The 15,433-nt window shown below is 42.2% G+C and overlaps 1 protein-coding gene across 1 annotated transcript; it reads left to right on the top strand.

Annotated features, from left to right (window-relative positions):
* Nucleotides 1–258: 258 nt before the first annotated feature.
* On the top strand, nucleotides 259–1,557 carry LOC138112834 (D(1) dopamine receptor-like). Its single transcript, XM_069020420.1, has one exon. It carries the CDS (start codon nucleotides 259–261, stop codon nucleotides 1,543–1,545), a length of 1,287 nt encoding a protein of 428 aa, XP_068876521.1. The 3' UTR covers nucleotides 1,546–1,557.
* The last annotated feature ends 13,876 nt before the right edge of the window (nucleotides 1,558–15,433 follow it).

Here is a 15,433-nt window from a genome sequence, read left to right as displayed (position 1 = left end):
GAGGCGGGGGGCGGGAGGCGAGGCCCCGGCAGCCGGCGGGTGAGGACCCGGGACAGCCCGAGCCGCCGCCCGTGGCCGCCGCGGGGGACGCCGAGGGCGGCGGGCAGAGATGCCCCCGCGGGGGGTTGCTTCCACGGCCGCGGACGGCGCTGGCCGAGGGGGGTCTCGCCGCCGCCTCGGGCTCCGTCCCGCCGCCAAGAGCAGCCGGGGGGGCCCGGGGCAGCGGAGCCGGCCCTTGCGCCGGGGGCAGCGCCCCCGATGGGGAGCGCGGCGGTGGGGGGCGGCCCGCGGGTGCTGCGGGCACTCACCGGGTGCCTGCTGGGCGCCCTGGTGCTGAGCACGCTGCTGGGCAATGCGCTGGTGTGCCTGGCCGTCCTGCGCTTCCGCCACCTGCGCAACAAGGTCACCAACTGGTTCGTGCTGTCACTGGCCATCTCGGACCTCTGCGTGGCCCTCCTGGTGATGCCCTGGAAGGCAGTCACTGAGGTGGCTGGAGGCTCCTGGCTCTTTGGCAGCCACTTTTGTGACACCTGGGTGGCCTTCGACATCATGTGCTCCACCGCCTCCATCCTCCACCTCTGCATCATCAGCCTGGACCGGTACTGGGCCATCGCCAGCCCCTTTCGCTATGAGCGCAGGATGACGCGGCACCTTGCTTGTGCCATGATAGCCACAGCCTGGACTCTCTCCATCCTCATCTCCTTCATCCCGGTGCAGCTACACTGGCATAAAGCCATGGACAGAAGAGATCTAGGCTCCTGGCTACCTGGGGCACCCCGCTGTGATGTCAGATTGAACCGCACTTATGCCATCACCTCCTCCCTTATCAGCTTCTACATCCCCGTGGCCGTAATGATCATCACCTATACCAGGATCTACAGAATTGCCCAGGCCCAGATCCGCCGTATCTCCACCCTTGAGAGAGCAGGGGGGCAGTGGCCAGCTCATGGCAAGGAGCCCACCTCCTCTTTGCGGAGTTCCTTGCACAAGGAGACCAAGGTGCTGCAGACCCTCTCTATGATAATGGGAGTCTTTGTTTGCTGCTGGCTGCCCTTCTTCCTGCTCAATTGTCTACTGCCTTTCTGCCAGCCCAACCTCGACAAAGACGCTGAAGGACAGCCACCCTGCGTTGGCCAAACCACCTTCAATGTCTTTGTGTGGTTTGGCTGGGCCAACTCTTCAGTGAATCCAGTGATCTATGCTTTCAATGCAGACTTCAGGAGGGCTTTCAGCAACCTCTTGGGCTGCCGGTGCTGCTGCTGTGGCACGCCCAGATCCCCTGTGGAGAGGGTCAACTTTAGCAATGAGCTGGTTTCCTATCACCAAGACACCACCTGCCAGAAGGAAGGAGCTGTCCCAGTGTCAGTACCTCCTGCTGCCATCACTGCCTGGGTGCAGCCTATGCCCCATGCCATAAGCCTCCAGGGAGAGGACAGCACTGAGGAGAACTCTGTGGAGAAGAGGGTTGTGACTTCTCAGACACAGACTGTGCCTGGCAGCAGCTCCAACAGTTGTCAGGTGCCTGCTATTTTGCAATTGGATTGAAGGGCAAAGCTATCCCTGGAAACTGTTGCCCCTGTACAGGAGTTGGTCAGTGTGAGAGACCCCATTGCCTTGTTTTAGAGGGATGAGTGATTAAATGCTTCTCACACACACAGCCAGCACACAGGGAGAGTTCTCCCTGTCTCCATGTAAGCTACATCTGTCCCACAGCAATGAAAGTCCCATGCCAGAGGGATAGGAAAACACTGCTCTTACCACAGAGGGGTGATAGGCACATGAAGTCCATTCCAAAGGCACGTAACAGCCAGACATTAACCTCTTCCCACAGCTACATTCACCTGTTATTCTCACAGTCATTAGACATCTCCCATGCATTTGTTCACCCCCACTCTGCAGTCAAACTTGAGGTATGCATTAAGAATAGTGAGATAATTAAATCAAAATAAAAACAACTCTTAATTCAGGCAGCCAATTCCTCCAGAAAGTAGAAATATAATGTGATCCACAAAAAAAGCGACCAGGTCATCTCTGTCAACCCATTTCTCTACTTATAGATATGAAGAGCAAGAAAAGGCAGAGCAAACAGGTGTTGGATGGCTTGCAGAAGAGAGAATACTGGGAAAACTTTATGATCATTTCTACGTGTATAAAAGGGTTCAGCAGACATTAAGGGAATACAGTGGCATCTCACTGTCCTCTGCTTCTCTGTCCACTATTTGAAAATTCTACATCTGACCATTTAATACACTGTGCTCCACTAACCACCATCCTTGCCCCATTTTTTCTGTCCCTTGCCTATGGTGGATTGGCTTTGATTTATCTCCAGAAGATGATGAAGATGCAACTGTCCAGAAAGAGACATGAAGAATGCGTACACTGCAAGAGTTTTCTTGGGCATTCAGTCTCACAGATTGCACAGATGATATTTTTCATAACAGTGATCCATGCTGAAAGGACAACAGCAGGAAAGACAGACTCTCCTCCCAGTGAACCTGCTCCCTGTGATTTTTAAACCATGTGTAGTTCTTAAGTTCCCATTATTAATTCTTATGGGAAAATATACTCTTGCTATCCTGCTCTTTTCAGGAATGTGTCCTTGGAGAGCGCTTGGGTGTGACTGCAATCTGTTCTTCATGGGCTTCCCTGGCAGGACAAGCAGTAATGGGTTTAACTCTAAGAAAGACCAAGGCAAGAATTTGGAAAACCTTTCTAAGAATAATGATAATTAAGCACTAGAGTAGGTCATCTAGATAAATACGACATCTCTCTTAGTAAAATGACTGCAAGCTTCTGTCAGATATGACAGTGACAATGTTGATCCTGTCTTGGGGCAAAGACCCAGAGTAATGGTCTCTTGAGATAATTTCTAGTCCTGCTTCACTATGACAACATGTCTCCTTAAGAAACATTTGACTTAAGATGTTTGGTTGTGGGGTTTTTTTTGCATGCAATTATCCTTAGATGTTTTCTTGAAGGCAAAAAAGATACAGATAAGAACTTTGAGATGCCATTGCTATACTTCCTTTCTCCTAGTGATTATCCATTTTTCTTAGCATTTAACGACTATCATTCAGCATGCTTAGTGCCTCCTCTGGAGAGCAACCCTAAAATAAACCTGGTGTTTCCTTACAAGAGATACGAGATATGTGGTTTTTTGTTTTGATTCCTGTAGATTACTTTCTACATGATCATATATAAACTGTACATGGATTCAGATGTCAGAGAGTCAATCAATTTGTGAGAGTATTTTCCTCAATACGTTTCTTTCTTCTTACACAAACCAGAAACACATAAGAATGTCAGAATCTAAATCCTTCAAAAAAAGACCCTTAAAATTTTATCTTCAAGGTCTAAAAGACATCTTATCTCACCCTCTCCACACTAAAACCCATCCTGGGGAGATACTGCCCTGAAGTGTGACTCCCCCACTGCCTGCCACTCTTCTGTTTCTGTTGCATGAGCTTCAGCTGGCTCCATCCTCCAGAGAGTGAACTTCCCCTGCCCACACACATCTTCCAGCTCATGGGCAGGCACTCTTCAGGCAGTCGAGGCCACACATGAAATTATTATGCACAGGTGATTATTTTTATTTTTTTAGAATGTGTACAGTCTCATTATTAGTGAGAAAAGAGGTTAATTAATGGAAGAGAAAGATTTCCCTTCTCACAAGTTTTACCCTGCTATGTAGGCTGTCTCACCCAAGAATTAGGCTGGACTTTTTATTTAGAGTGGTGGTGAAAACAGTGCAGGGCAGAATGAGTAGCAGAAATTAAGCAACGGATATGTTTGAATAATGTTTTTTTCTTAAGAACAATCAAAAATGCATGGTAGCTTCAATCTATGAAACTATATTTGCACTAAGAATGGAAAAAGCTATTTGTGTCAGTGCTTGTGGCTATAGTTTAAATATGTTTCATTTATAGGTCAGATTGTACCTGAAAATAAATGTGGATTTTCCTGAAGAAAAACTCCTGGTCTTTACTGAAGCTTTTTAAAGTGACAACTTGAAATTGCTTTTTGTAAATGATGTTGGAAACAATTGTTTGTTTCTAGCAGCTAATTGATAATGGTTATTACTGATGTGCAGATGACACACATTACAGCTGTAAGGTCTGTTGCAGTAAGTGCAGTGTAATGTTCAAGACTGCAATAAATTACAGAAATTGCATATTATAAACTCTTTATTCTCATTTTCAGTAGCATATTACTGAAGGTACTTCATATGAAACTACACCACATGGCTGTTCAGACTACATCTGCTGTTTCTGATTTAATAATATATAAATATTGATATTTTATGTAATTTTATTTTCCTAGACTGGGAAGCATTCTACAGACCACCCACTTCCATGAATAGTAAATGAGCAAGACTTATTTCCCCCATAATTTTTTGTAATGATTAACTGTGATTTCTGGCTGACATTTTTCTCATGACAGGGCAAGCTGCTGTGTTAGATTACACAAGATTCAATTAACATTGTTAGGTTCAAGTGTGATAAGAGATATTAAAATTATTACGATAAGCCAAGGTTTACTTCAGCAGAAGTTAAGAGGCAAAATTATTTTCTATTTACCCTATTGCACCCACCCAAAAGAAGTATCTTTCAAAGCAAAAATTTGGCAGCACTTTGTTACCCATTTCTGGGTCACAGCTTTCTTGGCTTGGCAGGGCAAAATGAATCACAAACAACACAGTTATTTTTTTAGGGAGATCTATGGCTATTCCTCAAACACACCTTTTATAACTCAGATCATCAAATCCACATATCACCTCACATATACTGTGGTGAATCCATAAGGAATTTTACTGACTAGAAGCAGTTCATTTCCATGACTAGTGGTACCATGTTTGCAGTACCATTAATGTCTCAGTGACCTAAAAAATAGCTTCTAAATAGCCCTGGTGTCAAAAGAGTGCAACCTCACAAATACCTTATCGAAACACTCTTATTAGCCAGTGCCTAAACATCTGAATCAAACAGTTCTGTTCAGCAAAGTACCTGTACTGGGCTTTACAATGTATACCAAATGCCTCTTCTGTTCAAATAATTGCCACTCCCTTTCCCTTCTGCCACTCTACAAAGTTCTCAACCAGCTGCAGGTCCTGTTTTTTTATCATACAATTGATATAAACACAAAATTCTTGTGGTCATACAAAAGCTCAGCTAGCTCAGGTTATGGTTATGTGCAACTTAAATGAATGCAGAATCCAGTGGAAATATCAACCTGAGGAAAACAAGATCACACCCCAATTGTTTGTATCGCACCTCCATTTTTTTTTCTTATCCCTCTGATTAGTATTAGATGCCTTAATGTTTCAGTTAAACTTCCTGTGAAAAACAGCTGACCTAAGATGCAAAAAGAGAAACCTGTTACACAACTTGGTTGTCAGAAGCGTCTGTTGCTGCTTTGCTTTTGCCAAAATCATGCTTCTTGTGTTGGATTTCAGATGAGGCACCTACGCACTCCATATTAAGTATATTTCAATCAGTTGCATATCAGTAAGAATTCTTTTATGAAAAATTCTCTATTCTTCATAAACTGTTTTTTCCCCTGAACTTGGGAGGTTGAAGTGGATATTAACCACTGGATATTAACCACTATTGGTCCAGTCCCCCTGGATTCTGATGGACCTGAGTGGTTTCATCACTGTGGGTACAGACTCCACCACATAACTTCATCTCATTGAAATGGTTTGACTCACTTTGTGACACCCTTTTTACTGTAAAGAGACACACAGTAAGATGCACCCCCTGGGCACAGGCTATTCCTCAGATTTCTAGTTCTCTTGAGAACCAATTTGCATTTGCACCAAAGAAAGGCACAAAGATGCTAAAGGGCTGATTTTTTTTTTTCTACCATATTTGGCTTGAAAAAACTTACTGTAGTCCTTATCTAGCATTGTTATTCCTTCTGAGTCCCTACTTGTGTCTAATCATTGAAGATATTTTAGAAAACCCAGGGTTTATGAATGCATTTCACATTTTTCTAAGTTAAGAAGCTACATGATAGGAAAACTGCCTATCAGTGGAACTACTGAGAGCAATAAATGGTTTGGACCTGTACCCAAGATTTTTCACATGTGCATAGTATGAAATGAATGAAGATGCTAGGGAAAATGTAGGTTTATCTTCATCAATCAGAGGAGAATTTCATCTTGAGACAGTTTTAGTTTAGTTTAGGTAGTGAGAAGATATTTGTGAAATTTGCAGAAACTGTTGCTAGGTTCCGTTTTTTCTTTAAAGAAAATTTTCATAGAGCTTTCTGCAGTTCAACATTTCAATAGGTTTTTAACTATTTAAATTCATCTTTGCTCCCACCCTCAGTGAGAACACATCACTTCATTTTACTCTTTTCATATTTAAATCTGAACTGGCCAAATGGAGCCTATGTACACTATTTAATGGGCTCACATCTTGTGATGACTTTGGCATGAAACACGTGAGCAAGTTTTCTGAGCTTCTATTACAATCAGGGGAAATCTAGGCCAAAGACTCAAGCATGTCTAGAGCAATTTACTGAATCAAGTGAAGATACCTTCTTCAGGGTGAGAGGAAAAACTGGCTAGACTGACTAGCTGACAGGGAAAAAAGCCAGTGATGCAGGATAGTAAGATAAAGGGAATAACAAGATGCAGCATACAAACTAGTTGCAATTTTTTGCTGTTGGTAACAAAGCTGAATGAGTTAGAGATTTTAAATAAATGAGTGCATAAAATAATGCAGAATATAAAATATTTGCTAATGCCTAAGTCAATAATATAACCATCAAAGATAACATCAGGACAAACGTTCTTGGTGCACATTTGCTAGCAGAAGGAGATAAATACATAAAAGAGCTGAGTTTCAAGAGATCAAACTGGTAATTAGATATTGCCTCATGTTTTGGATTATAGCAGAATATCAGTGCTGCCAAACTACATTGTGACAATAAATTAATGGATAGTGGTGATTAATAACCATAACTTCCACTCTAAGAATGTTTATCCTGTAGTACCAGTGCATCCAAGCCACAAATTACAGTTTCACCAGGTTGATACTTCCTTGGAGTGCTGCCAGCCTATAGTTTTTAAGCTCTTGAAGAGTTTAAAAACCCCAAACACCTGTTACCATCAAAAGTAGCATATAAAGCAGCTATTACTGGGAACAATAGGGTTTGGGGAATTCGGCAGTTCACTGCAGGCTTCTTTCAAAAAGGGGCTGGATTTTCACTGTGCTGCTGACAGCTTATGCTACTGAAGAAGTGCAACGTAGTTTGAAAGATGTTTGTTGTGGAAGCCTTTTCCTTGAAGTGTGGTAAAAAGTTGCTATGATGATCCTTAGAGGCACCACCTCAGCACAGCTGGGGCTAGTCCAGGGACAGGGGAATAGAGATAAAACATAATGCCTTTTGTGCTGAGCTGATCTCCGACAATTCTTACTGATTTTATTTGCAGCACAGCTCACTGCACTAGCTACTACCATCACTTTTGGTTCCAGATAATGCACAACAGTTGCTTATCTGAATATGCACTACATTTTATTTTTTTTTTAATAGACACAGCATTTTATTTTGCTTCTGAATAACACCCTTTGTGAACTTAAGCCTAACTTTCAGTGACAGGCAAGCTAGGCAGGCACAAAATTTGAATTGTAAATGCTGTGTTGAGCTTCAACTGTTGTTTAGTATGTCTTACTTTATAAAGCTGAAATGTGTAATTTTGGGGTGGCACAAGCTGAGCTCAAACAATGCCTGAAGTCATATGCTTCCAAATATATCTTTTCTCTTTAAGTGATGCTACAATATTCCTGCTCCCCTGCAGTCCAATCATGAGAGTCATTCCTGGGAAATACACTGACAGGAGATGAAGGAAATCTATATCAAATAAAAAATAAAAAAATAACCTTGGAGGTAGAATAGTAGTACAGGGGAAAATTTTCACATAATTGAAGGCCATTGATTATTGATGCTAATATTTCTGCATTACTTAGAAAAATCATAATTTCCTTTCAAGAAATGCTCATTCCTGTCGCTGAGCTTCAGCTAGAAGAGTGTTTTCAATGAAACAGGCAGTTTTTAGCATTATATCCTGACTTACACTACTGGATTTTAGAGGCAGAAGACCCATCACTCTTGGCAAGGGTATCACACGTGGTAAGAAAGGAGAAAAGCCCTGCATAGCATATTGCTCCGGGAACAAAGACTCTGTAACATCAGTCTAGTGATACAGGTTACCATGGTAAATACAAGAATTTCAGCACCCTCAAAGGGTTATCTGGGGAGAACTGGATGTGTTGAGCAGAAGGCGTCACTGTGCTTTTGATAGCCCTTGGGCTGAGCATCTAACACCATGCAATCTTGTATCACAAAACAGATTTTCCCTACATTTCAGTCTGCCTGTGCACAATCCCACTGCTCTATAGTGCCTGCTACCATGCATCTTCCCAGTACTACAAGCAGTTCCCTCCCTGCCAGATACTGTGGTATTTGCCATGATTCTGTTTCTGCCTGATCCAGTAATTCTAAAGGTCTCATCACTATGCTCTTCTAATCAGTCAGGATATAGAAAAACTGTTTTCCATTTCTAATTGAACCTTTTAGGCCCAGAGAGACCAGGATGCAGAAAGGAGAAAGCAGCACTAACTGGCTAACAGAAGACACAAACCTGACCGTGTTGGATGTGGAAACTCAGTACTGTGGGCCTGTGTAGTGACAAGGCAAATGCAAACAAGCAAGAATATGATAGTCAACAGTCTAAAGTAATATTACATTCTTAGTTCTTATTTTTTCAGGTTTTTTTCTTTGATGTTTCTTTGTTATGGTGTATGGTTTTTTATTTATTTGATATTTATGCAGAGTATAGTTCTATTTAAGAAACACAGTATCACACTCATTTGAATTTTGTAATACAAGAGCCACCAATCATACATTGTCAGTGTATACAAGGGCTTGTATAGCCTGTGTATTTCTGCCCCATAAAAATCACTAGAATTTATAGGCCAGGGCTAACTTCATTGTTTGCTTGTATCTAATACCCCAGCATTCTCTGCACTATCTCGGAACTTTAGATAAAACCACAAGGTAAAAATAAACATAATCCATAAAAAAATGGGGTTCCCTTAGAAAAATATCCACCTTTTAGGTACATGACATCTCTCACAGTTATCTCTTTTGACATGTACTTTGTGCTGTAATAGCCTACATATCAGTTCACACCATGGAAAACCAATCTCCTGCCTTCAGCAGGCAGCAAAATAATTCAGTCTGAATAAACTGACTGTCTAGGCAAGTTAAATGTCTGATCTTCCTCCCCTTTCAGGGGAGGTATTTTACTGTGGAGACATACAGAAAGCACTGTGCATATTACATTTTTATCAATTACAAAAAAATGGACTATTTAAATTATATTTTATGAAATAAACTTAAACATACCAGGAGGGTTTATTGTTATAAGTTTTATAAATTTGCCGTTTAGGTTTTCTGGAATTAACTGGAATCTAGTAGTTCAGAACTTTTGTTCTAGAAATCTTTTTTTGTTTAACTTGTATTCCAACATACAGCCTTTTTACTCAATTCACAAGACATTTAAAAGAACTCAGTCTTCTGTTTACAGCTTGGTTGTCAAATAATTGTGATTTGTTTCCTCATTAAAAAGCTCTACAAGTACATTGTCTTAATGAAACCCTCAAAATTTACATTTTCAGAATGTGAAGTTTCTTTGCATTTCATGAAAAGAAGAAAAGAAAGAAGCAATCCCACCCCTGTGAGTTAACTCAGTGATCTGTACATCCATACCCTATGTGGTGGATGGGGGTTCAGTTCATGCCTAGTACCAGGTTTTACATCCCCAGCCATCTGCTCTCCTCAGGCTGTGCCCGCTGCTTCTTCAATAAAAACGTGCTCTCACACCATCTGATACAAGCATTCTCTGATAACATTTTAATAGATAATCTCCTGCATCACTTTAGCTCCCCACACCCTTCTGCTCTTTAGCTACTCTTGTCACTGAAATTATGGAATAAGCCTTTCCTGGCATGTTGGTCACCTCCACCACATTGCAGCCAAGAAATAGCATCAAGATGCATCTGTTGAGCTGATTTTAACACTTTACACTTCTAGAAATGTTCAGATTAAATGGGTTCCTCCAATCCTTCTGTCTGCGCCTAAAATAAGGGGACAAGAACAATTCAAAAGGGAACTCGTTTTCCTTCTCCAATACTTGCATGGGGTTTCAATCACATGTAGGTCTCTGTGCATGTTGCTTCAATGAGGAAAGTATTTCCTCCTTCTTTAAGCCGACCATAGGATGATCAGCAATAAAGTTCTATGAAAGGAAAGGGTCTTTTTGACATTCTAATGGAGTCCTCTGTTTAGTGCTAGCTGAAATAAATTCCTTATGCGATTTTCTTCACTATTATTTTGAAAAAGCTTAAAGAATGGAAAAGGCAAAGCTGAAGTTCAGCCTTTCACAAGACTTAGTGTTTTGATCAGCTGATAGAAAAGCCTGAAGTTGTAGGGGTGTTCTTGCAGCTCCCATACCCGGCTCAACAAGGGGCATTATCAACACCGAGGTCAGTCCATTCATTACACAGTGAAGAATGAAGGTAGGAAATAGTGGTCATGTGGGTTCTCTGCTAATGGAGACAACAATGACTCTTTGACAAACATTTGAGAAGCAGAAATGGAAAAGCTCCCTAAGTTTGTTTATGAACATGAAGAGTAAGCATGGCAACCTTTACATGGCTGATAAAGCAGCATCCTCACAGTGGAAAGCAGATTACAGAAGTAAACATTTAAGAGGTGGCATTTTAAATATGAAAAATTACATGCTTAGAAAAAATAGCATGTAGTTATGCATCTCTAGTCAGAAACACAGCAGTGTGAGTTGAGAATATAAAAGTAAATTAAAGAAAGGAATACATACATGGTGCGAGGAACAAAGCGGTTCCTGTGGAGCAGAGGAACCACTACCAAAACTCAATTCCCTAAGATTTCCTGACCTGGGTGGAAACACAGCCTTGGGGAACACAAGGCAAATGACTCAGACCAGCTCGTGACAAAGCCTGTGGGGAATGCAAGACAGAAAAGATGGTGGAAATACATGTGGAATATTTTCTGTTAAAGCAAGTGGATTGAGGAGAAAATGTACTCTGGGATGATTCTGAAAAACTGCAATGTCCTGGCTTCCAAAAGAGCATTCATCAGCAGCATGATCTGTTGACTGAAGGGTGGGATATGGATAATTTCATATGGATAATTTCAAACCAATTCTGCAGCATAAGAAATTGATTTATAAATCTCCTGATCAGTACTATGCAGTTTCTTTAACTTTTCTGTCATTTTGCAATAAACTATGTCTTGAACAAAAGTTTGGGTTGAATTTCAGTTACACTTAATTGTCAGGGAAAGAAAGAAACAACACACAAACATGTCAAAAACCTGGATAAGGGCACCAGTCTGACTGTAGAGAAGTACTTAAACAGGATCTAGAAGGTAATTGAGAAGGTCAGTCTATCTCCCTGTAGACACATTAAATATTATGTTATTCTCTTGAGCCAGTACCAAGAAATTGGAAGATTGATAGCTCAAACAAGAAGGTTAAACACAGCTATGGTCTTGTGTATTTAAAGTAATTTCAGTTTATGAATCAAAAATATTGTTTACACTACCCACTTCTCTGAAAAGGAATTTATAATGACAGGGCTGGAAACTGTGACTACTTTCCACTTGTAAAGCAAAACTGTTTTGCAACCATTTACAGTTGTTGCTGCAATCCTAGAGGCTAGAATAAGAGAAATAAATATTACTCTTCATAGTGAATTGAGTTTTTATAAAATAAAAATGGCTAATTCAACTGAATTTTTAAAGATCAAAATCCTGAAGTCAAAACCCTAACACAGTTTCCCGTGAAATATCTTCAAAGTCAGCAAAGTGGCCTATAAACAGCATATAGGTTTTTCAGTTCAGAGTTAAAACCTAACAGGATAATTTATTCATTGACCAGGGAAAAGTGTGATTAAGGCAATGACCTGAACTTCTGAAATAAAAAGATGCATAAGGAGATAGCTTTAATGAGTGATTCAATTTTTACCATTTGCCTTCTCAGTTCTTTTCTTTGATAGGTTAACAAGCCACTTGTTTAAATTGCCTCATCATAAATCAAGTTTTCAAGGTCTGTGGTACTCTCATTGCTCTTTTACAGACTCAGTTCAGTTGATCTTTATCTTTTTTTGAAGAGTAATGCTTAAACTGGATACAATGCCCCACTCAAAAGTCTGGCTTTAGGCCATGCCTTACTTCCTGTGTCTTATACCTGATATCCTTATTTATGTGTTTGCCTTTTTGCAACTGGATGACAACTGGTATCTCACATTCAGCTTGTGGTTCACTGTAGCCTTTCATGCTTTCCTGCAGACGTATTACTCCATCAGCATCCATCATCTTGGCTTTGTGCAGGTGTTTCAGACCAGTATCTTGCACTTGTCTCCACTGGACTGAATGCCATGCTTTAGACTGGTCCTATGAGTGTTCACATTAACTTTGAATTCAGTTTAGAATCTAGATTGAAGCCAATATTACATCCAACATGGTACATCTGTAATTCCTTCCAGCTTAGTCTCATTGTAGCACTCACATAGCAAAGCACACTCTTTATTTCATTTGCTCGGATGGACAGGCCCCTTATCTCCCCAGGGATTCGTTTCAGGCTCTCTGCAGAGGCAAGGGAAGTATCTCTGCCACAATGCACACTAATCATGTTTTCAAAGATAACTCCATAACCAGCTTCTTCTAGGACTATAAAGGTTATTCTAAGGTAGGGGGGCAGGAGGGAAAGGGCAATCAAAACCCAGCTACAGCAGTAACACAGACTAACTAGATTTAAACTGCAAAAACAGAACAAAAGGATACAGTGATTTTAGTAATGTAAGAAAGATCTTCCTTCACACCGTATCCCCATCAAATCCAAGAGAGAAAATAGTAGCTTGTGCAGGAAAATTCATATAAAAGCAATGAGCATCAAAGACTAACACCTGCTTTACTGCAAAAGAGGAGTCACAACCATGGAGAGAAATGTGTGTGTAAATATAGGTACCAAAAAAGGAGAACATGGCAAAGAATATTAAAGAAAATTAATTATTGTATGGGTAGGCTAGAGAGATCTCATTCTGGTTTATTTTCTTTCCTTAGTTCCTGAAGTGTAATGACTTGTATGAGATTCAAAGTAAATTGTCCAAAAAATATAACAGCAACATGCTCATTAAACACACAGTAACATTTTCCTCCAAAGTTGATACACTTAGGATAATCTACTATAAAAATTATCTCAAACATAGTAGGCAACTCCATTTCACACTGCATAAGTGGCAGCAAGAATGTGAAAAAGATCTCAGTGTAATAATACATAACAATTACAAGTGGTCAGAATTTAATTTGAAAGCAGCTCCAAGGTTTGGTGGACTAATAATCTAAGGCACATGACGTGCCTTGTGCTCACTGGAGCCATAGGTTTTAAAAGCCACAATGCAGTCCTTCATGATGCCTCAGCTTCATGAAGGACTCATGAGCCCACAGCCCTCAGTCAGATGCCAAGATTCCTCCTAGAGCCCAGGGGGAGTCCTCAGCACCCAATGAAAGCAATGTACACAATGTGGCATCCTGAGAAAGGAGCCACACAGCTTACAGACCGGCCTTGTCCGTCAAAGGGAGTTGTGTGTGTAACTCCAGGCCAGCAGGAGACACCAGCTTCCTCTTGAGATTCTTGGTTGTAAACCCTCTCCTATGGTTTGTTGCCTGAGGCATTTTATTTCCTTCGCATGGTCCTCTCTCTCTGCTGTTTCCCCCCCGCTCCAAACAACTAGGGAGAGCTCTAAGCATGCAATGCAGTTAGGAAGTGGGAGAGCTACCTGAAAATGTTCCCTCTCCCCTGAAGAATTAGAGATAGGACTCTGCATCCCACCTCTTCTCCAGCAGTTGTTCTCTCAGTCTCTGCAGAAGTCTTTCGTTTTTAGGACTTGCTGCACAGAAAGGCTGATACAGACTCATTTCTCTTTCTCCTCCACTGAGTCGTATCATAGAATAGTTTGGGTTGGAAGGGGTCATTAGAGAGGTCCTAGTTCACCCTCCTTCAATGAGCAAGGACAACTTCAACCAGAACAGGTTGCTCAGAGGTCCATCCAGACTGGCTCAAATGTTTCCAGGAAAACATCGCCTCCCCAGGAAACCTATTCCAGTGCCTCACCATGCTCACTGTAAAATACCCTTCCTTATATCTAGTCTAAATCTGCTGTCTTTTGGTTTCAATCAATTACCCCTTGTCCTATCACAACAGGTGCTGCTAAAAGTTTGTCCCCATCTTTCTTATAGGACTCCTTTAAGTACCAAAAAGGCTGCAATAAGGTTTCCCCAGAGCCTTCTTATCTCAGGCTGAACAACCCCAACTCTGTCTTTTCTCACAGAAGTGTTCCAGCCCTCTGACTATTTTAATGGCCCTCCTCTAGACCCACTCCAACAGGTCCATTTCTGTCCTGTGCTGGGACCCCAGAGCTAGGTACAGTGCTCCAGGTGGGGTCTCTCAGAGCAGAGGGGCAGAAGCCCCTCCCTCATCCTGCTGGCCACGCTGTTTTGGCGGCATCCCAGGACACATTTGGCTTTCTGAGCTGTCAGTGCACATTACTGGGACACGTCCAGCCTCTCCTCCACAGCACCCCCAAGTCCTTCTGGGCAGGGCTGTTCTCGATCTGTTCATCCAATACGGTGAGGGCAGCACAGAGCTGCTGGTAACTTGGGGGCATGTCATCGTTGAGTGACAGGGTCAGAACAATAAGGAGTTTGGAACAGATGTGCAAAGTACTTCACCACCCACGAAACAGAAGCACATGTGGCTTTGAGCCTAATTTTGAAAAGAGACTTCTGAAACTGATGTCTAATGTCCCATCTCCAAATGTGCAGTAACATAAAGGTTATGTCTATGTTCTCTTGAAACGTCTGGCAGTTTTTAAAACACATCCTATAGAGAAAACTCTTACCACATTAAAAAAAAAAAAAAAATCCTAAATAATCCACACTGATATTCTACTTCCGGAAGGAGAATCCCTTTTAACTCCATCAATTGCAAAGGAAAATAAACAAATTGATACCCATCCACAAGGCGCACATCCGTCGTCCCCGCACCTCCACAGGGACCCCGCACAGCCGAGCTACCGCAGCCCAGCTCGGTTCCCAGACTCCCTCGCTACCTCGGAAGGGGGCCGGGGTTGCGGGATAGCTTTGTGGTACCGGCGTGCGGTTTCCTCGAACAAAGGGCGAGTGTTTCGGGCAAGTCCCCGCGAGTCGGTGCCGTCGGGGCACAGCGCTCCCGGCGTGTCCCCGCGCTGTCCCCCCGCGGGCGGCGGCCGGGGAGGGGCGTCGGCGGGGGCAGCCCCCGAGCATTGATAACCCCCGTGCCGGGCCC

This window comes from Aphelocoma coerulescens, chromosome 6 (genome assembly GCF_041296385.1).
Source record: "Aphelocoma coerulescens isolate FSJ_1873_10779 chromosome 6, UR_Acoe_1.0, whole genome shotgun sequence".
Classification (NCBI taxonomy): Eukaryota; Metazoa; Chordata; class Aves; order Passeriformes; family Corvidae; genus Aphelocoma; species Aphelocoma coerulescens.
This window is presented reverse-complemented; position numbering and strand designations above follow the sequence as displayed.

Coding starts and splice junctions, on each gene's coding strand:
- LOC138112834 (XM_069020420.1), top strand. CDS start 259: ATGGGGAGCGCGGCGGTGGGGGGCGGCCCGCGGGTGCTGCGGGCACTC.